We start from the raw sequence: 27,913 nt of genomic DNA, 5'->3' as shown, positions 1-27,913 counted from the left end.
CCTCCTGCGCCCCGTCTTCAGCCTCGCTCAGGCGGTGGCTAGGCGGCCGGTTCTCCGCGGGGCCGGGACCAGGACCGACGGGTCCCGGCGCTCGCCGGCTCGGGGAGCGGCGGGCCGTGGCAGGGAGGCGGTTAACGGCCAGAGAGCCGCTGAGGCAGGAGGAGTCCGCAGGCGGGAGAGCAGGAGGGGGCCGCCGGGCGAGGTGCCCGCAGGCTGCCCGCCCCTGCCAAGCCGCGCTGAGCCGCGCCGCGCTCTGCCCCGGGGCGCTCGGGCCGGCGGGGTACAGCGGGGAGAGGCGGCAAGATCAGCATTGGCGGCGGCGGCGGGGGGCAGGCTCCGTGCCCCGCCCGCCTCGGCTCGGCACGGCTCGGCACGGCTCGGCATCGCACGACCCGGCGCTGCTCGGCATCGCACAAAGCGGCGAGGCACGGCTCGATTCGGCACGACGCGGCTCTGTTCGGCTCGGCTTGGCACGGGTCGGCACGGCACGGCTCCAGCAGCTCCCGAGCCATTCAAACAAGTGGCTCCGGCAGCACTTCATAGCTGGGGCTGGGGAGAGAGGGTGCAGCGCGGCTCCCTGCCCCGGAGGCGCCGGGCCCCCTCACACTGCCTCTTTTCTCTGCTGCTCGCTCTTTATTTGACGATGAAATAATGTTGACATGTCTTGAATTATTAAGTATTCCCTGGATTTTATTAGCACATGATGCCTAAATGCTGCCTGTATCTGCTGGGGTCTTAACCAGAAAGGAGCGAAGGAGAGAGGCAGAGAGACAGAGCAAGGGAGAGGAGAGAGAGGGGTTTTTGACAGCTGTATTTGTGCTGATAAGCGAAGGCACAAGGAGACGATCGACTAGTGAGACAAGAGGGAAGCGGCGGCTCAGAGCTGCTGAGAGGGGCTGCGCTTCCCTCCCGAGACGGCTCGGCCCTCCCGGCGCCGTGCCGGGGCTTGGGGGGGACCCGAGCCCCCTCCCAGCGCCTGGCAGGGCTCTCGGACAGTGCCCGTGCCGGGGGGCAGCTCGCTGGCTGGGCACGCCGGCGGCGAGGGGCAGATGCCGATTGAGATCGTGTGTAAAATCAAATTTGCCGAGGAGGATGAGAAGCAGAAGGAGAAAGAAGAAGGGGATAAGGAGAGCCTGATCGAGGAGCCTGCCCGGCCCCGCTCTCGGGACCTGGCTGCCTTCGCCAGCACCAGCACACTGCACGGCCTGGGACACATCTGCCGGTCAGGGGGGCTGGGTGTGCGCCAGACCCTCTGGGCACTCGCTTTCCTCGCCTCGCTCGCCTTCTTCCTCTACCAGGCCACTAAGTCAGCGCTGCTCTACCTGGAGCACCCCCACGTCATGGCCCTGGATGAGGAGGCCACGCGTGAGATGGTCTTCCCCGCCATCACCATCTGCAACATCAATCGCTACCGGCACTCAGCGCTCACCGATGCTGACATCTTCCACTTGGCCAACATGACCGGGCTGCCCCCCAAGGACCGGGATGGCCACAAGGCCACGGACCTGCTCTACCCTGACCCCGACATGGCTGACATTGTCAACCGCACCGGCCACCAGCTCGATGATATGCTCAAGAGCTGCAACTTCAGCGGCGAGAACTGCTCATCGCATGATTTCACTGTGGTGAGTGCACACCTGGCTCAGCTTCACCGGGGTCCCTGCCAGTGCAGGGGGCATGCACCCAGACATGCCTCACTGGAGCAAGGCTGCTCAAGTTTGCATCTCTCTGTGTGAGTTTCCCTCCAAGTTTCACACAGAGGGAGAGAAAGGATCCTCCATGGGAGCTCTTGGCAGGGCTCTGTGCCGCAGGACTGGGCTGTCAGCAGGTCTGTGCCAGAGGGGCTGTGAGGCAGGGGCAGGAGCAGCGGTGCTCAGCAGTCCCCAGGGTGGGTATTCAGTGGGAAAGCTGCAGTGGGAAAGCAGTGATGTAGCGCTCTGCTCCAGCCTGTGCTTCCCTCTGGGTTGAGGTGCTCTGTTGCAAGATGCCTTGCACAGGGAGAGTGGCTGGGGTGGCTCAGGAGACATCCCATTGCACATCAGGGAGCTTTCCTGCATTTGAGAGGGCTGGTGCTGGGATGGGTGTGAATCTGGAGGCTGCCAGCATTGCACACGTGTTCACACACATGCTGAGTGGACCCACTTCAGAGGCACAAGAGTGGGGGTGAGTGAGGGGCTGCCTGGGGCTGCCCACCCACAGTCCAGGTCTTGCTGGCAGGGCCTTGTCCCAGCAGTGCCCTGCCTGCCCAGGCAGACAGCTCCTGGCCGGGCACTGCCAGAGTGCAGATCCCACTAATATTGAGCCTGGAATCACAAATCCCCGCTGTGGTTTGGGAAAATAAATGTGCTGAACGGGCGGAATACCTGATGGGACCCTTTTCAAACCGTAATGACTCTGGAAATGAGCCGCCTCTCTCCTACGGCTGCCAGGGGCTACTGCTCGGCTGGCTTGCTGTGCCCCCAGGAGCAGGGCTGCCAACCGGAGCCTGCTTTGTGCCGGGGAGGGGGATGTGATGCCATGGGCTGTGCGGGATGCTGTGCGGGAAGAGGAGGTTCCGTGGGGCTGGAAATGGCTGATGCAGCATGTTTTGTTTCACTTCGTGCCCATCGGTGTTGTACAACGCCTGCTCGCAGCCCAGGGTGATGCTGTCCCTGGGAAAGCACCGTTTCGGGGGGAATTGCCCTGTGCGATGTGGTAGCATGGGGATTGCAGTGGATTGGGAAGGAGACGGGATTGGGAAACAGCGAGGGGACAGCCCTGCTCCACCCAGGGCTTTGCTGGGCTGCGTGCCTGCTCTATGCCAGCTGCTGGAGTTTGCCAGGGAGAAGTGTGGTTCATCAGGGCTGGGAGTGGGGAGCTCTGGTGCTGGACAGTCCTGCACGTGGCTCGGCCACGCTGGCTCCAGCCCTGGCGTCCTCCTGGGGAATCCTGCTTGCTTTGCCTTGCGGGGGAAGCAGCGAGCTCAGCCTTGTACCAGGCAGCGGCACGGAGTGGCAATGGGATTTGGTGAGTGCTGATCTGCACTTGTGAGTCTGGCAGGGCAGAGATCAGGCACAGGGGCTGGGTACAAGCTTCCCACAGCGTGGACACGGTGTGTGGTGTGTTCTGTGCTGTGTGGCAGCAGAGGGTGACCATCAGGACAGTCACCAGGACCTGGTTCCTCAGCAGGTGACCAGGCAGGACCAGCTGGCCTGCCTGCCTCAGCTGCTTACAGGTCTGAGCTCTGGTGTGCCAGCACCTGCACTAGAGCATGCTTCAGGCATAAGGATGGTTAGTACCAGCTGATCCACAGCTCATGGCCCAAAGAAGGGAAGACCAGGGCTCCCATAGCCTTCAGCCCTCCAGCCCAGCCTTTGAGACACCAAGGGCTGTCAGCAGAAAGGGCATCCCTGTCACCTCTCACTTGCCTGAAGCAAAGGGGTGAACCTGGGGCAGGAAAGGCTGCAGGGCATTTACCTGTGGAAGGATGAGGGAAGATGTGACTTCCCTCTGCCATATACCATGTCCCAAAGCCTTGCCAGTGGAACCTGTCAAGGCATCACACCGTTTGCAGCTGGAGCCTCCTACTCTTGTTCCCTGAGCCGAATTGGTCCCTTGTGCCTCCTGGGAATGACTGAAACACAGCGTGAGCTGCTTGGCAGGCGGGGTGAGTCCCAGCTGTGATGTGTGGGCTTGGGTACTCCTGTGCCTCCCAGCTGTGTCCTCAGTGAAGGGACACCCAGGCTGCCCCGTACCCAGCCGTTGTGTGGCAGGAAGCTCCAGGCTTCATCAATCCCAGTCCTGGATCCCCATGTGTGCCTTTATGTTCAGAAAGCTCTTGTAGACCCACTACAGTGGGTGGATATGTGAGTAACAGCATGTCCCAGCAGTGATGGAGGGCTCCCAGATTGCAGTACATCCCAGTGGGGTAAATGGCCTGGGGTCTCAGGACGCTCAGCCCGTTGCTGCAGCCCCTGGAGGAGAGGTTGCATCCCCAGGGATGTCGGAGAAGGGAAGGAGCTTTTCCTGCAGCTGTGCTTGCAGGAGTGCTGTAATCTTTCCTTCCCTTTGGGCACAAGGTGGACTTCATCCAGAGGCTGGAAGTTTTGTAGCACGAGGGTGGCCAAGCCGTGGGGCTGGCACTGGCTGGATTCCTGCTCAGGAGCAGGAGCAGCACAGAGGCTGGAGCATGTCCCCTTGCGCTAGAGCTTGCAGTCTATGCTTATACAATAAATAACTCGTATGGATCCTTTAAATAAGAGCTGCGAGTAGTAAATGATCTTCCCCTATTCAACGTCACAAATCTACACTCTTTATGGGATAGCAAGTTAAGAAACTATTGGGGGGGGGGGGGGGGGGGGGGGGGGGGGGGGTGCCCAGCATAAGCATCTTCCATGTAATAAGGCCTGGCTGGGCTGTAAATCTCCCCAGGCAGCAGGGACAGCCCCGAGCCGCAGCAAGGCTCCCCTGCAGCCCCGCTGACAAATGTGCCCCCCTGCATCGGCTGCCGGAGGGCCATGCTGGAGCCCCTTCAGACCCCACTGCCCCTTACTCCCCGTTCTGCACGGAGTTGCAGGGCTGGGCTGCCCCTGCTGCTGTCCAGTGCCCGCCGGCACACTGCCGGGTGCCTCGGTGAGAGCGGTGGGTGCCAGCCCTGATAGCTGGGCGAGAGCAGCTGCGGTGAGAGGGTGCTGAGCGTGTGGAGCCGGTGCGGGAAATCAATAGCGCTCTTTACGTGCCATTAAGCAGGCGGTTGGGAAGCGGCCCCGCGCGGTTGGGGCTCAGCTACCGCAGGTGGTTTGTGCCCAACCCTCGTCCCCAAGCCGGGCACTCAGTGTGGCCACAGCCCGGGGCCGGTGCTGGCCACATCAGGAGACACTGTGGGAAGGGAGAGCCCTCTCAGCGGTGCTTCGGGGAGGCGTGCAGCTAGAGTGTGAAGGGGTCTTGGGGCTGCGGGAGAGGGTGCGTAGAGGTGGTCTCTCCCGACTAGCAGCAATATCCTGCCTGCTCGCCGGCAGCGGCTGCGGCAGGAGGTTTCTTTCGTGGCCGGGCGGGAGCCTGGTGCCTTTCTCAAAACCGCGTCCCCTTGTCAAAAGCCTTTTGTTTCTGATGTGTGGCTGCCGAAGCCAGTCCTGCTAGGGCTGGAGGCTGGGGGGAGAGGGAGGTTGCTGAGAGCTGGCAGTGCGTCTCGCAGCTGGCACCGGCCCCAGCTTTCCAGGCAGGGCTTCCCGCCTGCCCCGGACATGGGCAGCACCCCACGCAGACCCCGGATGGGGAAGCCCCTATGACTAAACAGTGTGAGCATCCTCAGCTGCACGCCAAGATGGTCCTGGTTGGGGTGTGGGAAGGGGGAGCAGCAGGCTGTCACTCCTGCTTCTTCTCAGTAAGGCTCTGCCACTGTCCCCCCTTGCCTCTAATGCTGATCCCGACGTGGGGACTCTCTCTGACCTTTCCACCAGAACTGTGCTTAATAAATGTCACATTTTCAGCCCATTTTGACGTGGAGTAAAAGAGCTGGACTCATTGCTCCTCACCTGCCCTGCCCTGCCTGATGCCTGTTCAGCCCCCACCCTGTTTCCCCTCTCCCCTTGTGCGGGGCTGAGTGTGCTCCGGAGTGTTGGGGGCTCACCAGGGGCCTCTCATCTGCTTATTAGTCTTCAGGCATTGCAGGACATGCCCTGGATGGAGCACAGAGGGGGTCTGGGGCCAGGCAGTGCTGTACGGGTCCCAACACAGCATCATCCCCGCTGGAAGGTGGCATCACTGTGGTGATGGTGGGTGGTCTGAGGCTGGTGGTGTTGGTACCCAAGAGAGTCTGGAGCACCCATTGCCAATCCCATACCTGTGAGCTGCTCGTCAGAGCCCAGCCTTGCTCATTTGGGTCACCAGACTCTACGGACACATGTCCTGCAGCCCCAGTCCAGCGCCTGAGCCATCTCCCCAGGGATTCAATTTGTCCAGAGTGCCCGTGCTCACAGCTTGGCCACCATGCTTGTGTGTCCTCAGGTCTGTGTCTCTGAGGTGCAGACGCACCACAGGTTGGTCGCACTCCTGTCTGGAGCCATGGCGGTGGCAGCTCGGGCGCTGTTACACATGAGCCGCCTGGGCACGGCTCGAGGCGCTCTTTGTGCCAGAAAACGGGGGACTTTAATGCAATTCATTGCCATTTAATTTTACACAATTCCTGCTGCTTAATCCACTGAGAAATGCTAATTTATACAATTCACGTCTAAAAATAAATGTCAGTCCAGCAGCTCCCAGCAGCGGGTAGCTGCTCCCACCAGCCCCCGCTGAAGCCTTATGCAGGGACCCCAGCCCAGAACCCACCTTGCTCCTGGCCAGCTGGGCTGCAGTGCTTGGGCTGCAGCAGCAGGAGGGTGGATATAGGGGTAATGAGAATTTGGGGTACTGTGGTGGTCAGCGAGGGGTTGGTTGCACTTCGGGATGTCACCGCAAAGCCCCTTATCACAGCAGGTCTCGGGGCACTATGGCAACGGGACATGGGGTGTCTTGGCGATCTGGCTGTAGATGAGGGTTGTGGATCTCCTGAAGTGCCTTTGGGACCCCCTCTCCCCTGTGGCTTCCCCCAGGAAAGATGAGCTCAGTCCTGAGTGTGGCTGGGGGTGCACGGGGTGAGAGGGGGTTCCCAGTGCAAATGGCTGGCATGAGGCCACCTGGGCTGCATGTGAGGAGTCTGGCTGTGGGCTGGGGCAACTTCTGTGGGGCTGGCAGGTATTAACTGGTCAAAAAGCACCATTAATGAATGTGGGAGGGGAGGAAAGTCTGCACCTCTCCTGCCTGGGGAGTGAGGATGGATCACTAGGTCCCTAAGGAGGCTGCTCCACAGCAGAAAAGGAGGAGGTCAGATTCTGTGGAGAAGAAGACACATGTCTGGGAAGAACCTGTGTTCAGCTCCCCACATAGCTGGCTCTTGTCCCCAAGCTTCTCCATATCCTGCTACTGTCCTCCCCATCCCTGCCGGGCCTTTTGTCTCCTCACCATTGCCTCATCTCTCCCGCCCCTTTGTTGAGCAGAAGCCCATAGGATGGAGGTGGCACCAGCGGTGACACTGGGGAGGGGATGCCAGGGCAGTGGGGTAGGCAGCAGGGGCCGTGGGTGCCACCTCTGCACAGGAGGGGACCGAGGCGGGGGAGCCAGGGGGCGCGGAGGCGACACAGCAGGGGAACGGAGATGCTGGAGGAGCCGGCGGCTTTCCCACCGTCTCCCTGATTGAGATTGGATCACTGTGAGCATAAAAAAGCTCTCTTCATAATTATATTTAATGAATTGACTTTAAAAGCTCTTATGCTCTTATCTGGGTAATTTAATATCACACACTTAATAAGCCTGTCTCTGATATGGGGGGGAGCCAGCGGCCAGGATGCCCGTGCCTGATGTGGCTCCCCAGGGATGTGGGACGTGCCACGAGGCTGGTACCACGTGTCAGGCTGGGCAGATCAGGGGCACTGCTGCCCCCCCAGTCTAGGGCAACTGTGGGGTGTCTGGGGGCACTGCCACCCCAGTGCTGCTGGCTGCAGAGTGGGGTGGGCATTCGGGTGGCTGAGGGAGGGATGGGGTTGGAGCACCCAAGGGGCTTGGCCCCAGGGGTGGGTGCTTGCTGGTGCCTGGGGACACAGGGCTGTGGGGCTGATGAGGTGCAGGATGACTGGCTAGGGGATAAGGGGGGCTGCATGAGGTGTAATGTGGCTGACTGGGCATGGTGGCTCTGGGCATGAGGTAGAGCAGGCTGGGGTACAGGTGCCCTGTACTGGTGGTGTGGTTGGATGCCACAGGGCACCATGGCAGGCAAGGCATTGCAGTGACCCCAGCCATGGTGCCAGTGTCACCCATGGCAGGGGTCCCAGGGACGTGTGGTGCTGGGAGCAGCCATGGGGCAGAGTGCACCAAGGGTCCCAGTGCCATGATGCTGTTGGATCCCTGTGTTCCTCCAGCTCTGGCCACCTTCTCACCCAGGGTAGTGACTGGAGTAGCATGGGGATAAACAAAGGTTTGTCACCACAGTCTCTGCAGCTTTGTCCCCCTGGCTCTTGCACTGCCAGCCGGGGTGCCGAATGTTTCCCTGCAGGCAGGCATTGCTGCAGCCCCAGAAGGAGGCTCTGACCCCCTCACGACCCATCGGTGCATGCAGGCAGGCGCCTGGAGCGAGCCAGAGGGACAGGCTCTGCCATATGGAGCCAGGGCCCCCAGGGATCACGGCAGGCTGGAGGTGGGCCCCGTGCTCTGTGGCCATGGGGGCAGACACTGGCATGCCCCATGCCAGGTGCTCGCTGGGCAGTGGGGTGGAAAGCCACTGGTCGGACTTGTTTCCCCTGTATGTCAGAGTTGGAGATGAAGGGATCCAGCTGGTGCCCACAGCCTGACACCACATCCCTGGTCACCCTGCACCCTCGGGTCCCTGATTCCCAAGTGATGGAGGATGGCGTGGCACCTCGCAGCGAACTTGCCTGTGCTGCTCCAGGATCCATGGCAGGGACAGGGAGAGTGGCGAGGGGAGGGTACATAGTGCTGGCCTGTGGCTGGTAGTCCCCAGATGCAGGGGTGCCTGGCAGTGCCGGATGCCATGCTCGCTGCCAAGGCCAGGCGGGCTGGAGGGAAGTGTGTGCCAAGGTGGCAGGGTGGGGGGACGAGGACACAGCTGCTGCCTGGCTCTGTGGGGGGGTGGTGAGACCCCCGGCTCCCTGTCGGCAGCATGGGGCAAGGGGCAGCCATGCCGGGTCTCCCTCCGCAGGGGAGCGGCTGGAGCAGGAGGTTTACGGAGCTGCACTAAGTGACGCAAATGGTTTGAAGCCCATAAAGAGAGACGGTTTTATGTAAGACGACTATATAAAGCTCTGCTGTTCTGCCATTGATGAGATATAGGCCTTTATTTATAGAAGGCAATGTTTGCGGTGCGAGCGCTGAAAGCCAGCCAGGGACCCACAGATAGGGCGTCGAGTCATTTCACATGCAGCTGTCGTCGACACTGTTCACACATTAAAGAAAAAAATTAACAAGTTTGCAGCCAGTCAGGTGGAAAAAACAATAATTGTTGAAAACCGTATTTCCCCCTTTTTTCAATAACAAATAGCTGGAACACTGCTAGGGAGGCTTGGGCTTGCTGCAGAAACGATGGGCTGAGGCTCCAGCCAGGCTGGGTGATGGAGCGGCCAGGGGGAGGCAGCCAGGGGTGGGAGGAGAGCCCAGGCAGGGGCTGCAGGGGCTGCTGCCAGCACCCAGCTGACTGGCAGTGGGGGGGGAGACCCTGCCTGGGCATTTATATATCCAGGACCAGAATAACAGCCCCTGTGGGCAGGGACAATGAGGCCAGCAGAGCAGCACGGCTATGTGTGTGCTGGGGGCTGTGGAGTGGGAGCAAACACAGGAGCTGAAGGTGCTCACTGCATGGGGGGCTGTGGACCAAGCCCCACTGAGTATTCCTGCCTGGTCCAACATTTCCTCTTCCTGCCTGTGCACACAGGGATGCTCTAAGGTTATTTCTTTGCCAGATGTGGCTGGGTTTTTACTGGAGAGCAAGCAGCAAGTCCCTGTGGTCAGAACGCCCTGCCAAATTTTGTTTCATGCACGAAAGGAGGAAAAACTTCTCATGATTAATTGTGCAGTAGGGGAGAACATGCATCTCTCTAACCTGCTCCTTGCTGGTCGCTGGCCTTTTCTCCCAGGTGCTGCCCCAACATGCAGCCAGAGCGGAAACTCATCCCCAGGGTACGCTCCTTGCTTGGGCTGCATGGCAAGGGTGTGAGGGCAGGAGGGTGCCAGATCTCTGCCACATCCTAACTCTGCAAGGGGGGGAAAGCCAGCCAGGGCTTCACAGCGGGGAGCAGTCAAGCTCGTGCTTGAGCAGCTTCCCACACGGTTTTGTGGGTGGCTGTCCCCTGCAAAACCTTCGCTTCGTGCTCTGAGCCGTGCCCCAGTGTGCTGCGCCAGCAGCAGTTACGGGCAGGATGCTGCCGGCCCCATCCACTGCAGCTGTATCACCGAGCCGGAGGTGAGGATGGCCCTGCCGCTGAGCCACGCTGCCAGTCTTGGGGGGCTGGACACACCCCCTGACCTGCCGGGGCTCAGGGCTCCCACATGTGCCTGCCCTGTCCCCATCGCTGCCCAAGCGGCTGGGCCTCCCCAGCCAACCTCATGCAGGTGGGCGGGGCCCATCAGCAGAGGCACCCCCAGCTCACCATGCTCCTCCCCGGGCACACACATGGACCAGAGCTCACTTGCTGTTGAACTTGCCTAAGCTCAGCCGGACTCAACAGGTTTTGCTCCAGCAGAACAAAAGGCTCCCTGCCGATTGCCTCCGGGAAGGTGAGCACAGCAAGAAAGCCAGAGGCTGGGAGGACCTGTGAGTGCTGTGTCCCAGTGGATGGAGGGTTGGGGACCCCTATCTGTGTCGGGGAGCTCAGCTGGGCTGGAAAGCCAGGCTGGCCCCTGCCCATGGTGGCTGTGAGATAGAGAGCAGGGGCTGGGGGCATCCGCTGGCTTACTGCCAGCCACCAGCCCCTGGGATGGGCAGGGGGAGAGGGGAGAGGAGGCACATGCCTCATCAGAGCAGAGCCCCTGATTAATCGCTAACTGCCGACCCTTCAGCTCATTAACACTTTAATTCCTGGTGCTCGGTGGTGGGCTGTGCAGAGGGTGCTGTGGGTGCTGCGGTCAGGCACAGGTGAGGCACTCCAGTGACAGTGGCTGCAGTGGGCAGCCCTGGGGGCAGGAGGCATGCCCATGTCTCCTCCTGTATCTGTCTGTACCCTGGCTGTGCCCAGAGCATCACAGTCCCCGCGTGTCACAGGGCAGGCAGTGGCTATCAGCAGTGTACCGGCTGTGGAGAGCTGTTGCACTCAGCTGCACAGGGATATCTCACTGGTCTGCCATGCCCGGAGGAGCAGTGGCACTCCCCACATCCCTCTGCTGTCCTGTCCCTCTGCCACCTGCACCCACAGGGCAGCAAAGCAAGAGCTGTGGGTAGCACCCATGTCCCTGCGTGCACCATGGTGCCCCTGACACTACCACAGTCTCTTTTCTGGTCTTTTTCCTCCCAGACCGGAGCTCAGGCTGGAGACCCATTCGGGGTGCTCAGCTGGGCCAGGGGAGCAAGGCAGGAGCAGGAGGGAGGTGAGTGTCCCAGGAGAGCAGACACCAGCCGTGGATGTTGCCCATGGGCCTTGTGCCCCATCCTAGGCATGTAGAGGTGGGCTGTGGGTGTCTGCAGCTCGACCACCCCCCTTTGCCCTCCAAACCCTGCTGTGCCCTTCACTCACAAGCTGCCTTCCCTGAAATTTTCTCACAGCCCAAGGAGTGAAGGAGGGACTGTGTGGCAGAGGGAAGCATCTCCATCTGTCTTCAACACCCCAGTGGCTGGAGTGAGACAAGGCAGTGGCCTGTGGGTGCCCTGCTGTGGGGGACAATGGGTCGAGGAGAGATGGGGTGCATGTAGGGGCAAGCTGGGGCCCACACTGGGCCTGTGACCCCCATGGAGAAGGCATGGAGCAGCCCACCTTCCCAAGCAGCACAGGACCCAGGGCATGATGCAAATCCAGCTGAGATTGATGAGAGTATTAATTATGCCCCAGTGGCTCAGCTCCCACCCAGCCAGGAAATACGGGTTTGCACTGGTAGTGTGTCCCCAGTGCCTGTCCCTCCCAACCCAGCCTGCTCCCACTGTCCTGCTGTGAACTGTGCTGTGCTGTGCCAGCTCTGCTCTTCTGGACCCATGGCACTCTCTGGTTCAGGAGGCAAAGCCATCACTGAGCAGGGAGGTGACCAGTCTGAGGCAGGAGCAGTGCGAGTGCTGTCAAGCAGCCTGGTGCACCCAGCTTTGTGGTCCTGCTGATTGGAGAGTGTCTGCAATCACATGGGCTTATTATGGGCAGAGGTTCACAGTGATTCCTGCCCTGATGGCGTGGTGCTGGTTGCACCGGGATGAGCTAATCCTGCCTGAGGGCAGAAGCAGATAACCAGGGCCCCTCAGCCAGCTCTCATTGCATCCCCATCCCAACCTATTCCACCCCATACTGGACATGGGTCCAGTGAGAGTGGTGCTGTGCTTGGAGCCCCCGTGCATGTAGCTATGACAGCCACTCTGTTCCCAAGCACCTGGCTGATCACATCTTGGTGGAGTTGCTTTTCATAGACGGTTTTTCAGGCTCTGATCCCCTGCGCTGCCGCCGCCGCTCTGACATCCTGTTTCCTTATCGTCTGACATGACCTTAATTAACTCCCTGGGCTGATAATGCTCTGGGCTTCTCCTCCAGGAGCTGTATCTTGGCATCATGTCCTGCTTCACCTACTCAGAGACCACCACAGAGGCTGTGCAGGCAGCCTGGTGCAAGGGAGAAGGGGATGCATAGGGCAGGGCAGTGGTAGCTGGGGACACTGGGATGACATGGATTGGATGGGGCAGTACTGGAGGGGGTGAGTTGGTGCTGTGTTGAGAAGATGCTGCAGGGTAGATGCTGACAGAGTGGAGATAACTGTCCTGGTGCAGAGGTGGGGGTGAGGGGTGGGGGCTGTGCTGATGCCTGGGGCAGGCTGGCACAGGCAGCTGTGCCCGTGGCATCAGCATCTATCCCATGCAGGCAGAGGTGCTGTGCAGCAGCGTGAGGGGGTCTTGGCTCCCCTTGCACTGATGCAGGTAGGGCAATGGGGTTGCTCAGCCAGAAGCCCGGGTGGGGGGCTTGGGGGCTGAGCTATCAGGGACCCATCACTCCAGGGAACTGCTGGCCTGCCCAGCTGCCCCTCTGGTTCCAGCCGCACCGATTGAAATGCTGGCACCGATGACTTTTGTAGCCACTTTATCTCCCACACTTGGCAAATATTGGCAGAGGGGAGATGATTTAATAGTGAGGTTTGCAGATGGGAATCACAGAGTGTGATCCCATCGGCTCTGTGCCGTGAGGCAGCCCGGCTCTCTCTACAGGAACCACTGCTCACCAGGGCCGAGCCTGGCATGGACACAGCCCAGGACCACTGGGGCTGCTCCTGGCACTGTCTCCCCACAAACTGGTTCCCAGCGAGGCACTGGTCTGAGCTTCACTGTGTTGCAGCACATGTCTCATCCTCCAGCACAGGCCCTGGAGTCCTGAGCTCACACTGAGCCCAGTTCAGTCCCTGCTTGGGAGTCCTGTTACTCAACTGCCACCAGACCTGGAGGCAGCTCTTCCTTAGCAGCATCTGGAGTGATGCCATAAGCCCTGCAAAAAGCAGAGGGTGCAAAATGTTCTCAGGTGGTCTTCTCTGTGCTTGCAGCCACACAACCCTCCTCCCAACAACTCATAGTCTCCAAAATCTTGGTCCTGCCCAACTCAGCTGCTCATCTCCCTAGTCTCCCAGCCCAGACAGCAGGTAGAATATGTGACCACTTGTTCCTGTGGCACCCATGGGCAGGGTGCAGTTTGTCCCCTCTGCTAGTGCTGCCTGCAGACACAGTGGGAGTTGTGTTTTCCTGAAGCTGGGCATGCAGTGGAGACCACAGTCATTATGGAAAGTGTGTACAGATACTCCTGCTCACAGCACATGATGTATGGGCTGCATGCAGCAGACGGTCCTGGGAACATGGCGCGGGCTCTAAGCAGGGGAAAGGAGAGATGGTCTGAAGGACAGAGATGAGAGCTGCCAGTGCTGCTCCCCAGTGTATGAGAGGCAAAGGGGGCATGAGAAAGGGGATGGAGTCCCTCAGCTGCAGGGGCATGTTGTCCCATCCCATCCCTACCAGGACACATCCCTGCTCCCATAGCAAGCCCTAGGAGCCTGGAGGAGCCAGGGAGGAACACTGGGGAGTTCCTGAAGGCACCAAGGACCAGCACAATGACAGTGTGGCTCAAGCATTCACGAGAAGCAGACACCTTGTGAGCCCTGAGACCCCCCCCTGCACATCGCAGCCTGCATGGTGAGCAGAGGATGGGGAAACAGGGATGCAGGCTGCGGGGTTTCCCCTGCCAACTGGTGCCTGTGCCTCCTCGCCTGCCCGGCAACCCCATGGAGGGAGTCCCTGCCAGTGCCTGGGCGTGGGGGCTCTGTCGATCAGCCCCTCCGCCGGGAGCGTGCAGACTGGGGAAAGCCAACCCCTATCATGTTTGTTCCATTGATTTAGCGCCGCGGAGAGGGTTTAATCAGCCTTTAGCCTGCACGCTCCAGCATTAAGAACAAATCCATTAGCCATGAGATAACCACAAAGGGTTGCGCTGAGGCTGGATGAGGTCCCAGCGCCTTCAAGATGCAAATTGGCAATCAAAGATCAAAGCCGCGCAGCTCCCTAATCTCTACTAAAAGGGCTCAGCTATTAACGAGCCCTTTCCCGCTGGGCTGTGATCACCCCACTTCACTCTGGCTCTCAATGTGCTGGCGGGTTACAGCATCACCCAGGCTGCCCCCCTGAGCTGGCCCTGGAGAGGAGGGTGCAGCAGAGCTCGGGCTGTTTGTTTGTGTGTTGTTTCCTTCGGTTATGACATGCTGGGGTCAAGTTTATGTTGGCGGATAGACTGGAGCTCCCAGCATCATTTGAGGTGGTTCAGCGGCTGGAGGGAAGGAGAAGGGGAAGAGGCGGGAGCTGGGATGGAGCAGGGTGGTGGGGGAGCTGCATGGGGCTTATGTGGTGACTTTGGGGACAGAGGGGGTGCTGGCAGGTGGCTGCCCCTCATGCTGCTGGGGATTTAGCCTGGTTCAGCTCCTGTCTGGCTGCACCAGGTGGCTCAGAGCAATCCCTGCTGGCCCCAGGGAAATCAGTGCCGGAGAGCATGGCAGGGGGGGCAGGCAGCAGGGTTTGGGTGAGGAACCAGGGCAGGGTGGGGAGCCTTGAAATTCCACTTTTGGGGCTATTCCTGCCCATCCCTTGTCACCCTGGGGTAGAGGGTGCACAGTGCCCCGGCTCCCATAGCCACCCTGCGTACTTCCATGTGGTGCTGGGGTCAGGCTGCAGGTTGGGAGGTCTCCCCCATCTCCCTGCCTAGGCCATCCTGCCTATGGTGCTTCCATGCACAGCCACCCCAGCAGCCCCACACCACACAGGATTGCTGCAAGGCCACTGAGCTGTGACTGGAGTGGTGCTGCCAGCACCGTCAGCAAATCTCTGGAAGCGCAGATGTGTGTTCTGCTCAGCCTGGTGCAGCTTGGGGACCAGCATCTCCCCGCATCCTGCTGCAGTGGTGAGAGGGTGAGTGAGGCACCCTTTGACAGGCGGGTAGAGGACCCATCAGCCCTGGCAGTGGGGAGCAGAGGGTCATGCCCACCTCTCTTCCGGTCTGGGGACCCACTCTGCCAGTGGCTGTTTGGCAAGATGCTGCTCATAGCTCTTAATGGCACCCACAAGCAGGCAGCACAGTCTTGCAAGAGGAGCAGAGCGAGGCACTGGCAGCGCCTCAGCCAGGGTGACAATAAATCTTGTCAGTGTAAATCCATCCATAGGCAACAGGATAACCCCCGTGACAACCCAGCTAGTGTGCAGGCTTCATCTGTGCTGTGTCAATGCTGCGGATTTACAGACAAATGCCATGGCTGGAGGGGCCATGTCTATGCCGGCACCTGCCTGCTCCCAGGTGTCCCCCAACTCTGCCCTGTGGCTGCAGGAGATGCAGGGCGAGGCCGGGGATGACTCAGTGACATAAACCATGGTGTCCCTGATGGGACGAGCAGAGAGAGTGGAGCTGGTCTGGCACCCATAGGGGAGCACCTGGACGGGTGAGGGTGAAGGGAAGGGGACATGCAGGATGAGGTGGCTTTGTCTTGCCTGCTATGCTGACCCTGCTATGTCCTCCTTGCACTGTCCCACAGAGCTCTGCCTTCTCCATCCACTTAGGAGCACATGAGCATCCTGCAGGCTGGACCACCCCACATGAGTGGGGGCAAAGAAATGTGTTAGTTCATGTGTGACATGGCAGTGTGCCCCAGGCCTGTGTGACAATGCCAGGCGCGAACAGCACCATGTGTAAAACAGTACGCTCTGTGGGTGCAGTCTGTGTGCACATGTCGCTGTGTGTGTGTCCCCGTGCAGCCGCGCCGCTCCAGCTGGGAAGCAGGGGGGATGCGTGTGCCAGGCGTGGGGTGCTGGCGTATGCTCCCCAGCTCAGTGGGCCCGGAGGAAGCTGGGGCTGAGGCAGTGGAGCGAGGCGGGTTGGCAGTACCACTGCCCCAGGCCAGCGTTCCCCGGCTCAGCTCCCGCATCTCCAGGCGTCGCGGCCCGCGCAGCCGTGGGAGCAGTAATGAGATGGAGCAGCAGAAGGACGGCGAGATAAGGCTGCCTGCGCTGCCCCAGCAGATTAAACGCTGGGATTAAGCAGGCGGTGCCAGCTCTGCTGCCTTTTTATCTCGTTGCTTCTCTCCTCTTATTCTCCCGCAGTCGATAGTGAACGGTCTCCGAGCTGTCAGCAAAGGAAATTGCTTGTTAACCCTTTGGGGACGGGAGGCACAGCACTCCCTGCGCGGTTGCTTTCGAAGATAAGCATTCCCCGGGGGCCGGGAGAGCCCTGCCTGTGCTGGGCAGGATCACCGCGGGCACTGCATACCCTCTGCATGCCTCCCCGCAGTACCCGGCATGCGGAGGGTAGCAAGGCAAGGCCCCTGGCATCCAAGATCCTCTCATACCTCTCAGCCAAAAGCCACTAGCATCAGGCACAGATGTATGTGCAGGCCAGGGGACATCCTGCAGCGCTGGGGTCTTTGCAGGGTGAAAGCAGGCAGAGGCTGCCTGAGCTCCACAAAAGAGCTCCAGCAACGCTGTGTACCCCACTTTTGGGTATCCTTTATGCTCCCTGCTTCCTCCAGCCTGCAGAATGGATGGGCTCAGTGCCACCTCTCCACCTGAAATCACAAGCTGGGCGTCCTTTTCTGGTCCTGAAGCCAAGCAGAATGGACCAGCTGTGTCTGCACAGCACTACACATGGTGCTGAGTCTCCTCTGCCTGCCAAGAGGAGCCCACTACCCAAAGCCATAATTATTGCTGTCTGTATGTGTGTGTTTTGTTGGGTTTGCGGCAGGGAGGCTGAGCTGCAGCCCATACCAGCGCTTATCCGTAGCATGCTGTGCTGTGTGCTCAGGGGCGGTGTGCCGGGCACAGGGGTATCTGAGGATGGGAAGCGGCTGGAGAGCCAGAGGGTGCACAGATTGATAGCAGGATTGCTGCTCAGCACAGTCCAAAACCAAGCCAGCTAACCAGGTTAGCAAGTTCGGTAGTACAGCTTTCGTGCATCTTTCCAGTGACACTGAGCACATCCTGGTTCTGCCCCCAGCTTTCCCTATGTTTCTCCCAGAGGAAGCAAGAGGCAGAAACGTGGGGCAGAAACCTCCTACAGCCCCAGCGCCCAACCCATATGCTTAGGGAGAGACCAGTGTAGATAGGCAGCACATTCAACATCTCAAGAGAGATTTTCTGGCTGCCAAAAGGCTGAAGTGGGCTTCCCCAGCTCCTGCCCCCGCCCCTGCTCTGAACCACAGCACACCTCCCACCTCTGTCAGCAGCCCCGGCACTTCATCTTTTGCAATTCCTTTGGTGTTGGCTCCTTCACTTGCCAGAGTGACCCTTTTGGTTGATGCTTTAAAGTGCTTGGTGCAAGCGAACCATATGAAAGCACAAGCTGCTGGGAGATCTGAAGGTAGCAGTTTAGCCTCAGGTGGGGTGGTCCTGACCTGGGTGGGATGCTGGCCCATGGCTGCTGTGGGATGGAGAGGGCAGGAACCATGTGTCCGTGTTGGCCAGGGATCTCACTGGCACAGTGTTGGAGCCTTGAGCAGGTGGGGCTGAGGAAGCTGCTGGTGAGCTGGAGCAGATGCTGTGCCGGGCAGCCGAGCTACACAGGCAAGCAGTGCCTGAATCCGGAGAGGAAACCAGGAGCAATTGGCATGTGCAGGCTGGCAGGCTGGAGGCTGCGAGGGGATGGGATTGCTGTTTATAAATACATCAAGAGAGTAAACACAAGGGAGGGAAAAGAGCTATTAAAACCGAGGGACAATGCTGGCACGAGAACAAATGGTACAAACTGGCCATGAATAAATTTAGTTTGGAAATGAGGAGATGAGTGAGATTCTGGGATGAATTTCCCCAAGGAGCAGCGGCAGAGGAAAGCACAACTTTGTGATGACACTTGCTCTGCTACCAGAGGCAGTTGTGTGCTGCCATGGCTGCTTAGTGGGGCTGAGAGGTGAAGACCTGGGGTCCCCAGCCCCTTGTTTCAGTGTCAGAGCCATCCAGGCTCTGTGTGGCGCCAGCAGGATGTCCCCATACAGCTCCTGCCTCGGCTGGTGCAGGACTCCTGGGGCAACGGCTTGCATGGATTGCTCTTTTCCTGGCACATGGGTTTGGTTGTGCTGTCATCGATGCTCCTTCTGAAAGCAGTATGGTGCCAAGTGTCCCCCCCTTTACAGCTGTCACTGGCAGCACTGGGGCAGATGCACTGGGAAGGTATGTGCACAGTGCGTCCCTCTGCCATGCATCGCATCCCCATGCTCCAGACGTGCCAGGAGCAGGGAGCCCTACTCCAGATCCTGCCTCTTCCTGGGGGCACTGGGCCACATGCTGGCCCAGATGCTGCAGCCTGGCTGTGACCTGCTGGCCCTGCTCAGCGCTGGAGCCCGGGTGCCTTCTGCGGCTCTGCCTGGCTGGTGGTGCAGCCCATAGCACAGCTGAGTACTTGGTATTCCAACAGCAAACCTGCTTGGCATGGGAAGGGCTCTGCCAGCATGCACCCATGTCTCTGCTGCTGACTTGGGCCTGGCCATGGGGCTCAGCTGGCACAGGCTGTCCTGTGGACAGAGACACACCTGCAGTGGCATGAGGGGTCCCAGCTCTTCTGGGATGTGCTCACAGCATCCCCCAGGCCCCTGCCATTCCACTGCTCTCTCTCCTACTGGGGAGGTGGGTTGGGCACTGCAGAGGATGCTCCAGAGCTTGGCATTTCACAGGATGATCAAAACAAAGAGCCTAGCCCACAGCTGGTGTGCCCTGCTTGGGGCTGAAGATACCTTGATCTGCTTGGACTGAGGGTGCAGAGCCCAGTGCCCCGTAGAGGCAGGAGCCTCAGCCCCACAAGCACAGCTGCATCCCACAGAACTGGGCAGAGGGCTGCACTGAGGTGCTGCTGGTGTGGAGGATGGTCATACCGCCACCGGAGCTGGATTTGAGCCAAACTGGCGCAGTTCCCCAAGCCCTCCTGGGAGCAGAGAAGGGAAATGGTGCGACCATGCATGAGAGGGGACGTTTGCAGCGGCAAAAACATCCCACTGGCTCAGAAAATTGCTGCAGAACCAGGCTTGAAATGAGTTGAAATTGCTGAATCCAAGCAGATCTCATATCCTGGGCAATTGCAATGCTGGCGTCAGCGCTCCAGCTTCCCTCCCGGGGCACCCAGGCAGGGCCTTGATGTGCTGTGTGTGGAGAGCGGGCTGCTGGGGATGTGGTGGGGGGCTGCCAAAAGGGGCTGCGGGCACAATGAGGGGCTTTGGCAGAGCTGTGCTCTGGGGCAGAAACAGCTGCAGTAGGGGCAGGAGCAGAGCAGGGGCAGCATGGTGGGTGTGCCATTGCCCCAGCTCTACCAGTGTCGCTCCGGTTTGTCCCCAGCTCCTGTGCCATATCTTCTGTCCAAGAGCATCCCTGTGCCTCCAGCTGCCCGGGGTCACTCAGAAGCAGCATTTCCCATTTAGGAGGCTGCTTTCCTTTATACCATAGCCTTGCCCATGCTAATTTGGTCTCTAGGCTGGGGTAGCTGGAGATCACTCTTAAGGTTACACACAGACTAGCATCCCTGCCAAGCCCCGAGTGGGAAGACTCCAGTGTTTTCCCTGTCCTCATTCCCATCATACCCCAGTGATGACTGTTCTCAGGAGGGCCTCTATGCTGGAGTGCTCACTCCTGTGTGGTGTGCCCATGCCCAGGGCCTGCCCGCCAGCTGTGTGATGCAGAGGCGATGTGGGAGCAGAGCTGGGTGTCTCAGTGGGGACGTGGGAGAAGGGCTGGGTGTCCCAGTGGGGATGTGGGAGCAGGGCTGGGTGTCCCAGTGGGGATGTGGGAGCAGGGCTGGTGCCCTGGGCATACAGGAGCACTGGAGCTGCACATGCCGCAGCTCATTTCTCTTGCATGAAAACATTTGGCTGGAAGCTTAGCACGGCCTCTTGTCTCCTCGGAGCAATCAGGATTTGTCGCTGCTTGCAATGTTTAACGTCGTCTTCCAGAGGCTAAATACCATGGGGAGCCATGTAAGCCACGGAAATACCTGTGTGAGCTGGGATCAGCTGGAGGCTGGCACAATGGGCTGCCAGTGATGGGGATGTGGGACTGGGAGTGCATGGGGCTGGTCCTTGTGCTCACAAGGTGGGCTGTTGTGAGCCGGGGTGAGGATGCTGGGGGGCAGCATCCTTGTTCCCCTGGGGCTCCTGAAAGCAGGGGATCAGGACAGTGAGCCCCAGAGGAGTGGAGAGGACTTGGGGGCGGGGGGGGGGGGGGGGGGGGGGAAGCTGTGTGGGGTGGGGAGGAGTATACAAGACCCCCCAGTGATCTCTGGCTGGGATCTGCCTGCTGAGGTACAAGCAGCTATTCCTCTCAAGGTCAGCGTGTCTCCACAGCAGAGAGCAGGGAAAGGAGGAATTGTATAAAGAAATTCCCTCCTTAATGGGGTCTCCCCTGCACATGAGCATGGTGCAGGGATGCCAGTGTGCAGTGTCTGAGCAGGGAGACTCACACATGGTGTGGAAATCCTGCCATCCCAGCTGGGAAGCTGCAGAACCCATGCATGCCTGGCAAGTGGAGCAGAGTGCCCTGGGGCCTGTGCCCCAAGTGCTGTCCTCAGATGGACATATGTACTCCAGCCCTGCAGGGCACTTTTCTGGGTCAGCTGCAGGGAGGAAATCATGTTCCCAGTGCAGGCAGGCTCTCCTCTGCCCTTCCTCCTCCTCCTCACGTGCTCCCTCTTACCTAATTGAGTTTGTCATGCTGGAAAGGCAAAGCCCTGCAGGACTGCGCTGTGCTCTCTCCAGCACGATTTCACAGCTGGCCTTGGCACCCTGGCAGCCGACAAGTGAGTAACTCAGATGCCCTCCCCATATGCCCACCTGCCCGGGGCTACAGTGGACAAGGCCACCAACACCGCTGGTCCTTCTTCCCCAGCCCTACCCAACACTGGTCCCTGTCCCCAAGCTGTTTGTCCCCACATGCCCCAGCCTCTGTACCGTGTCCCCATCCCTCCCTTGACTCCAGGGTGATTATGATACTGCCCAGAGATGTCTGAACCGACATGAGATGGAAGCGTTCAGAGAAATGACATTTCCTCCAGCCTGGGAAGCTCATCCTCCGTTTAAAAGAAAACTAATATAAAAGCTGCCCTGGTGTGCAAGGTGCTGATGGTATCAGACTAGCAGCCTCCGGCTCTCAGAGCCACAATAAATCTCAGCAAGAAGCCGAGCCAGCTCCAGCAGCCCCATGCAGACGTGCTAGCACAGTGGGGGGGGGCCGAGCCGTGCCCCGGGGATGGTGAGGGACACATGGGCTGAAAGGGACAGCTCAGTGTGGGCTGGGGTGACCCACGGGGCTGGTCCCGAGGGTGCAGAGTGCAGGGACTCCGCTGCCACGCTCCTGTTCACACCGGCACCAGCGGGACAGTGTCAGGACTGGTGCCAGCCCTGGGGTGTCGAGGGCAGCCCCACGGCCTCAGCTTCGTGTTCCCGGGGATCCCAGCTCTGCTCCAGGGAAACACTGCGGCCTCGCAAGAACATCTGCGCTTCCAGCCGAGCAAGCGGCAGCGCCGGCATCCCGTGGTGGGTGGGATGGGGACCGTCCTTCCCCGGGACCCACCGTGCCTGGGGCCTCCTGTTTCGCGCTGCCCTGGGCCGCCGCTGCCGGGATGGCGGGCGGGGCCGGGATGCTGTCCTCACCCACCCTGCGCAGAACAGAGCACAGCTCGGCCAGCCCGGCCCAGGGGCTGCCCCGGTACCGGGCCGGGCGCCGGAAGCGGTGCCCGGCGGGACGAAAACGCGGTGCCCTGCTGCCCCCTGCCGGAGACAGGCCCCGCAGGGGAGCAACCTGCTCAGCTGGAAGCTGTCCTTGCCCATGGCCGCGGGGTGGAATTAGATGAGCTTTAAGGTTTCTTCCAACCCAAACCATTCTGTGATTCTGTGATTCTATGCTAGCTTGGATCCTGGCTGGGCCCCCAGTATGGGTACAGAGTCACGCCTTGCTCAGGCAGGAAGGCCTGCAGCATGGATGGTGCTGGAGTCACTGCTGAGGCGAGTTGGAGTTCCCTTCTTGCCAGTCCTCACTTCTGCTGCTGCCCTCGTCCTGCCCAGCTGCCATGAAGCAGCAGGGATGCTGCCCTTCGCAGGGGGCACAACAGCCCTAGCTCATCCTGGGGTTGCAGCGTCTGGGGACCCCCCGGGGGCCATCCCGGGCCTTGGCAGGGCTGGTGCCAGAGGCAGGGGGAGCAGCAGCAGTGGGAGATGAGAAGCTGCCGGGAGCGCGGTGCTGAGCTTTACAGGCACCCTGACAGGCTGCCGGGGCCCTGCCAGCCGTGCTGACAGCACGGTGCAGAGATACTCCCCCCCCCGCCCCTGCCGCACTCTGATCACAGCATCACTGTCACTTCAAAGCACCCGCCGGGCTCAGGTGGGCTCACATGCAGTTCCCGCCCCATGGCTCTGTGCCTCCTGACCCACAAGACCCAGATCCACTGGGGTCCTCAGATCCAGGGCAGGGGATACCAGTTTACAGCACCTGGGACCAAGGTACACATGTGGTCCCGAGCACTGCTGGCAGGAGTCCATAGCCCCTCAGGCCTGGCACTGTCCTGCCCATGTGGGGCAGGGCTCCCAGCCCCAGAGAAGGCACAGCTGGGGATCCCGCGGGGAAGCAGGGCCAGGGCACAGGACAGTGGAGATGAGCTGGAGAGCAGCATTTCTATGCACAGTTCTCACACAGTGTCACTGGAACAGGGAATCACCGCCCAGACACAAGTGCCCATCATGCTGGGGCACTTCGGGCTGCCAGGTCCCTCTGCCCAGGGTAACACAATACCCCCAGCCCCCTTTCCTGTCCCAGCCCTGCTCAGGGAGGAATTTTCCATTCCCGAATGGAGGATGGGTGAAGGCGTGTTTGTAGCAGCCCCCTCCTCTCCCCCCCATCACCCGTCACTGGAGCAGCTCCGGAAGGCGCCTGCCACGTTTGTCTCTAGGTAAGTGCAGAGCAAAAGCCTCCCTGGAGGGAGAGCTCCCTGGAGGGGCCCTGGGTAGCCTCGGGAGCAGCCTGCACCCCACTTTCCAGAGGAGCTACCCTGACTGCAGCCATGCCACTGCCCCTTGCCTGTTGCCAGGATGGGGAAGCTCTGACAGCGGCTCAGGATGGAGGCGTTGCCCAGTTCGCCGTCGGCATCCTGCGAGCCACCAGGATCCCCGGACTGCACTACATGTGCACCCGGCCACAGTCCCGCCTGCGCCGCCTGCTCTGGAGCCTGGCCTTCCTGGCCTCTGCCGGGCTGCTGGCCACCGGCGCCACCGACTGCCTGCACCACCTCTTCTCGCGCCCCGTGCACACCCGGGCACGCCTCACCCGAGCCCCCCAGCTCCGCTTCCCGGCTGTCACCCTCTGCAACCCCAACCGGGCACGCTTCCTGCACCTCACCAAGCCCGATCTCTACTCAGTGGGGCAGTGGCTGGGGCTGGCCTGGGAGAACCACTCGCTGGTGGCCGAGATGCTGGCCGTGCTGGGGGAGGACCGGCGTGCATGGCTGACACGTCTTGCCAACTACTCACGCTTCTTGCCACCCCGCCGCTCCGAGCACACCATGCAGAGCTTCTTCCACCGCCTGGGCCACCAGATCGAGGACATGCTGGTAGACTGCCGCTTTCAGGGAGAGCACTGCGGCCCCCAGCACTTTGCCCCTGTGAGTTCCCACCTGGCAGGGGCAGGACAGCCAGACTGCCCCATGGGCGCTGGGAGAGAAGCTTCACATCCCCCAGCAAGGGTAAAGGGGTGGCAGCATGGGAGGGGGAGGCTTAGATGAGCCTTTCCAAACTTCCTTTCTAGCACTGCCAAAGGATTGCAAAGGGGTTCCTGGACCTCATCCTGCTTGCAGAACACCCTGCTTGCTCCCTCACCACCCCCTTCTCCATCCCCAGGTCTACACACGGTATGGTAAATGCTACACATTCAACGGGGACCGGAGGAACCCACGGGTGACCCGCCAAGGTGGCATGGGCAACGGGCTGGAGATCATGCTGGACATCCAGCAGGAAGAGTACCTGCCCATCTGGAGAGAGACGAGTGAGTGGGGCAGCGGTGCAGGCAGAGCTGGGAGGGAGGGCTGCTGGGCAAGCAGGGCACGCTGGTGGGGGTAATGAGACAAAAAGGCACCAGAGCTGTGCTGGGGGGGTGCATGCATGCAGCCCCTCTGTCCTTCTCCTGCAGATGAGACGTCATTTGAAGCTGGCATCCGGGTCCAGATTCACAGCCAGGATGAGCCACCCTACATCCATCAACTGGGCTTTGGTGTCTCGCCCGGCTTCCAGACCTTTGTGTCCTGCCAGGAGCAGCGGGTAAGGAAGGATACCCACAGCCCAGGGAGGTGTCTGCGGGCACCCAGCCCAGTGAAGCCCTGCAGCGATGCCCCTCTCACCCTGGCAGCTCACCTACCTGCCGCAGCCATGGGGGAACTGCCGGGCCAGTGTGCAGGGGGAGCAGACGCTGCCTGGCTACGACACATACAGCATTGCTGCCTGCCGCCTGCAGTGTGAGAAGGAGGCCGTCGTGCGGAGCTGCCACTGCCGCATGGTCCACATGCCAGGTGAGGGGTGTGCATGATGGCACGGGGACACCTGCCCAGGGCTCGCTGGCCTGCTACAGCCTACACCGAATGATCACCCCTGCCCCATCCCTCTCCACCCAGAGACCACCCCGTCCTCTCCACATGCTGGGTCAGCCTGTCCTACCCTCCTTACACCCCAGGTTAGCCTCTGTCTGCCTTTGTACCCAGGGGCCACTCCTGCCCCAGCCAATCTGCACCCAAGGGCCACCCATCCCATCCCCTCTGCATTCAAGGGCCACCTCTTCCCCACTGCCTCCAGGGGAGTGCATCAAGGGTGGGGGGCAGAAGTGGGCCAGACTGCCACCCCCCTAACCAGCTGCTTCTCTGCAGGCAATGAGTCCATATGCTCCCCCAACGTGTACATCGAGTGTGCTGACCACACGCTGGGTAGGTGAGGTGGCAAGCGGGCGGATGGGGGCCAGCAGGGTGCCCCCATAGAGGTGGCTGGGGGGATGCGACCCTGCCAATGGGTGCATGCCCCCAGATGCGGCGGTGGAGGACAGCCAGGAGCGCTGCAGCTGCCCCACGCCATGCAACCTGACCCGCTATGGCAAGGAGATCTCCATGGTGCGCATCCCCAACAAGGGCTCAGCGCGCTACCTCGCCCGCAAGTACAACAAGAATGAGACCTACATCCGGTGAGTTGCTGGTGCTGGGGTGTGCTGCAGGGTGGGCAGGGAGCTGGGGACCTGGGGAGCCCCCACCCCACTCCTGCCAGCATGCATGGAGTGAGTCCTGCCACACATGGTTCTTGCAGCATCCTCTGCTCAGGGATGGCTGCCACTAGAGTATCTCCCTGACACGTCCCTAACCTCCCAGCCCTCCTGATAGCACCTCCCCACCCCATGGTTCCTGCTGGCCTGGGACATACCCCTTCTGTGTCCTCACTACACCATCCTGAATAACAGGAAGCACTTAAGAGCTGGAGGGCTGGGGGACAGGGGAGGTTCGGGGGCAGGTGTGGTGGGAGAGTGACCAGCCCTCCTTGCTGACCATTATGTTGCCCCCACAGGGAGAACTTTCTGGTGCTGGACATCTTCTTTGAGGCACTCAACTATGAGGCCATTGAGCAGAAGAAAGCCTACGACCTTGCTGGGCTTCTCGGTGACTCCCCCAACTTACTCATGGGACCCTGGGGTGGGGAGCTCTGGGTCCGAACCCCAGAAGACGTGGGGATAGTCAGGGAGGGACCACAGAGGGCAGGAGCTGGCCGCAGATTGCCTGAAGGATGGCATGCTGCTGGCTGTCTCCTGTCCTGCATATGTCTTGCTCCTTCTGTTCTGCCATCCCTGCCCCTCTGATCACACTGTCCCTCTCCTTCTGGCAGTCCACTGCCCACATCCCCACTGGCCCACCCCAGGCTCCCAGTGTGTCTTGGTGACCATCTCCTTCTCATCCCCAGGGGACATCGGGGGACAGATGGGCCTGTTCATTGGTGCCAGCATCCTCACCATCCTGGAGATCCTGGACTATGTCTATGAGGTGCGCCAAACCTTCTGGGCTGTGTGTCAGAAGTGGGATTGGGTGAGGTACAGCACATCTGCCGGGCTCCCTGTGGAGGGAGTGCAGTGTATGGCGCACCCCAGGGGCTTATGACAGCCCGCAAACTGGGGAATGCCGAGCAGGAGGCACTGGGAAATCCTCCAGTATCCCTGTGTGTCCTGAGGACGGGGAGAGTGGAGGGCAGAGGTGCTGTCCCCACTGTCAGCCCCAAGTCCCCCATGCAAGGAGGGGAGCGGGTGACAGTCGGTGCAGGCTGGGGTGCCCACACGTGGGGTGCCTCCTGTGTGTGGGTCCAAGGCTGACCCTTTGTCTGCATTCAGGTGATCCGGGACAGGGTGAGCCGGGTCCTGCGACGCTCCAAGCCACCCCTGAAGAAGCCCTCAGGCAGCATTGCCACACTGGGACTGGAGGAGCTCAAGGACCAGGTATCCCCATGGGTCTGGGCTGCCGTGGGTGCTGCAAGGGCAGGGCCTGGGCAGTGTCTGTCCTCAGCCTAGGTGGAAGGGATGTTATCCCAGGAGCAAGGGACAGTGCTGCTTCATGTTTGGTGTCCTCAGGCTGCAGAGCCAGGGCAGCCCCTGAGTGGCAGGGAGCTGGGTGCCCCCCAGGGTCTCTTGGGAGTCTCCTGGGGACAGGCTTTGCTGGGTGTGGGTGTCTGGGGGAGCAGGGTGCATGGGATCTTTGCACACCCCACTGACTGCCATCCCTGCAGAGCCCCTGTGAGACGCTGGGCCGACACGTGGAGGGTGCCTACAACACGGGCATCCTGCCCAACCACCACCACCGCCACCACTACCCTCACCAGGGCATCTTCGAGGACTTCGCCTGCTAGGCCAGCTCGGGACAGGGGGGCAGACCCCTGGACCCTCCTCCCCATCTCCTGCATGGAGAGGGACTGCAGCAGCGGGTGCAGCAAGTGCAGGCCCCTGCCTCCCCCACCCCACTGCCAGGACTGGCCCTTGCTGTTCACCCCTGGCGATGCTGCCAGAGCTGCTGAGGCACTGGCACTGGAGTGACCCCCCCCCCAGCCCTTTTGCCTGTCCCCTCCACTTGCCCCCAGCACATGGGTCCAGCCCCGTCTCAAGCACATGGCATGGAGGGGAATGGGCACACTGGGACAGATTGGGAGAGCAGTGGGGTGTAGGGCAGAGGCAGTGCAGAGCATTCTGGGGTAAGCTGTGGTTCCTGCAGGACCCTCCAAGCCCTTCCCATCTGGCCCCTCCAGGGTGGGAGTCTCTGCCCTGCGTGGTCTACCCCAGGAGAGAGACGTACCTGAAGCAGCTTTCCCTCTGCCCAGGGACCACACAATTCCCCCCTCTCTTCCTGCATCAGGGCAGAGCGGCATTGCAGGGCATGTCTCTGAGCAGCACAGTCCACCCCGGCCAGCCCAGGGACACCCCACCTGCAGCCACACCTGCATGGCACCACCACTGTGACACCCTCAAACACCTGCCCGCCCTCCCCAACTTCCTGCAGCCTGCCACAGCTGCAGCCCCTCGTTGCAGTTCCCATCCAGACCCCTGCACTGTGACTGCCACCTCCCCACCCCACCCCCCAGTGTTGGCCCCCGGTAACCTCCAGTCATTGCAGCACTGCAAACCTACTGCCCACCCCTCTCCTGCCCCAGCCCACTGTACCCCCAGCCC

General features: G+C 60.7%; 1 protein-coding gene across 2 annotated transcripts; it reads left to right on the top strand.

The window, feature by feature from the left end:
- The first annotated feature begins 360 nt into the window (after nt 1-360).
- Nucleotides 361-27,808, top strand: ASIC4 (acid sensing ion channel subunit family member 4). Of its 2 annotated transcripts, none has more exons than XM_057430231.1 (10): nt 361-1,625; nt 24,079-24,223; nt 24,368-24,495; nt 24,584-24,743; nt 25,095-25,151; nt 25,249-25,402; nt 25,777-25,868; nt 26,167-26,246; nt 26,588-26,692; nt 26,980-27,808. In XM_057430231.1, the coding sequence occupies exons 1-10, from the start codon at nt 1,050-1,052 to the stop codon at nt 27,097-27,099; spliced, it is 1,617 nt and encodes a 538-aa protein (XP_057286214.1). In that variant the 5' UTR covers nt 361-1,049; the 3' UTR covers nt 27,100-27,808. The 2 variants fall into 2 exon arrangements, with proteins under 2 accessions (XP_057286214.1, XP_057286213.1); XM_057430230.1 differs by lacking the exon at nt 361-1,625 and adding an exon at nt 23,113-23,843.
- Nucleotides 27,809-27,913: the final 105 nt, after the last annotated feature.

Source organism: Pezoporus wallicus, unplaced genomic scaffold (assembly GCF_028554395.1).
Source record: "Pezoporus wallicus isolate ANWC-B61680 ecotype Strahan unplaced genomic scaffold, APGP_CSIRO_Pwel_v1 contig_5261, whole genome shotgun sequence".
In the NCBI taxonomy this organism is placed as follows: domain Eukaryota; kingdom Metazoa; phylum Chordata; class Aves; order Psittaciformes; family Psittacidae; genus Pezoporus; species Pezoporus wallicus.
Note: the sequence above shows the minus strand (reverse complement) of the source record. Positions and strands in the feature narration are given on the sequence as shown.

Bases quoted from the DNA above. Each gene is read 5' to 3' on its own strand.
- ASIC4 (XM_057430230.1), top strand. From the start codon at position 23,247: ATGCCACTGCCCCTTGCCTGTTGCCAGGATGGGGAAGCTCTGACAGCG. The intron at 24,224-24,367 runs GTGAGTGGGGCA...CTTCTCCTGCAG, and splicing joins GCCCATCTGGAGAGAGACGA to ATGAGACGTCATTTGAAGCT. The intron at 26,247-26,587 runs GTGCGCCAAACC...GTCTGCATTCAG, and splicing joins TCCTGGACTATGTCTATGAG to GTGATCCGGGACAGGGTGAG.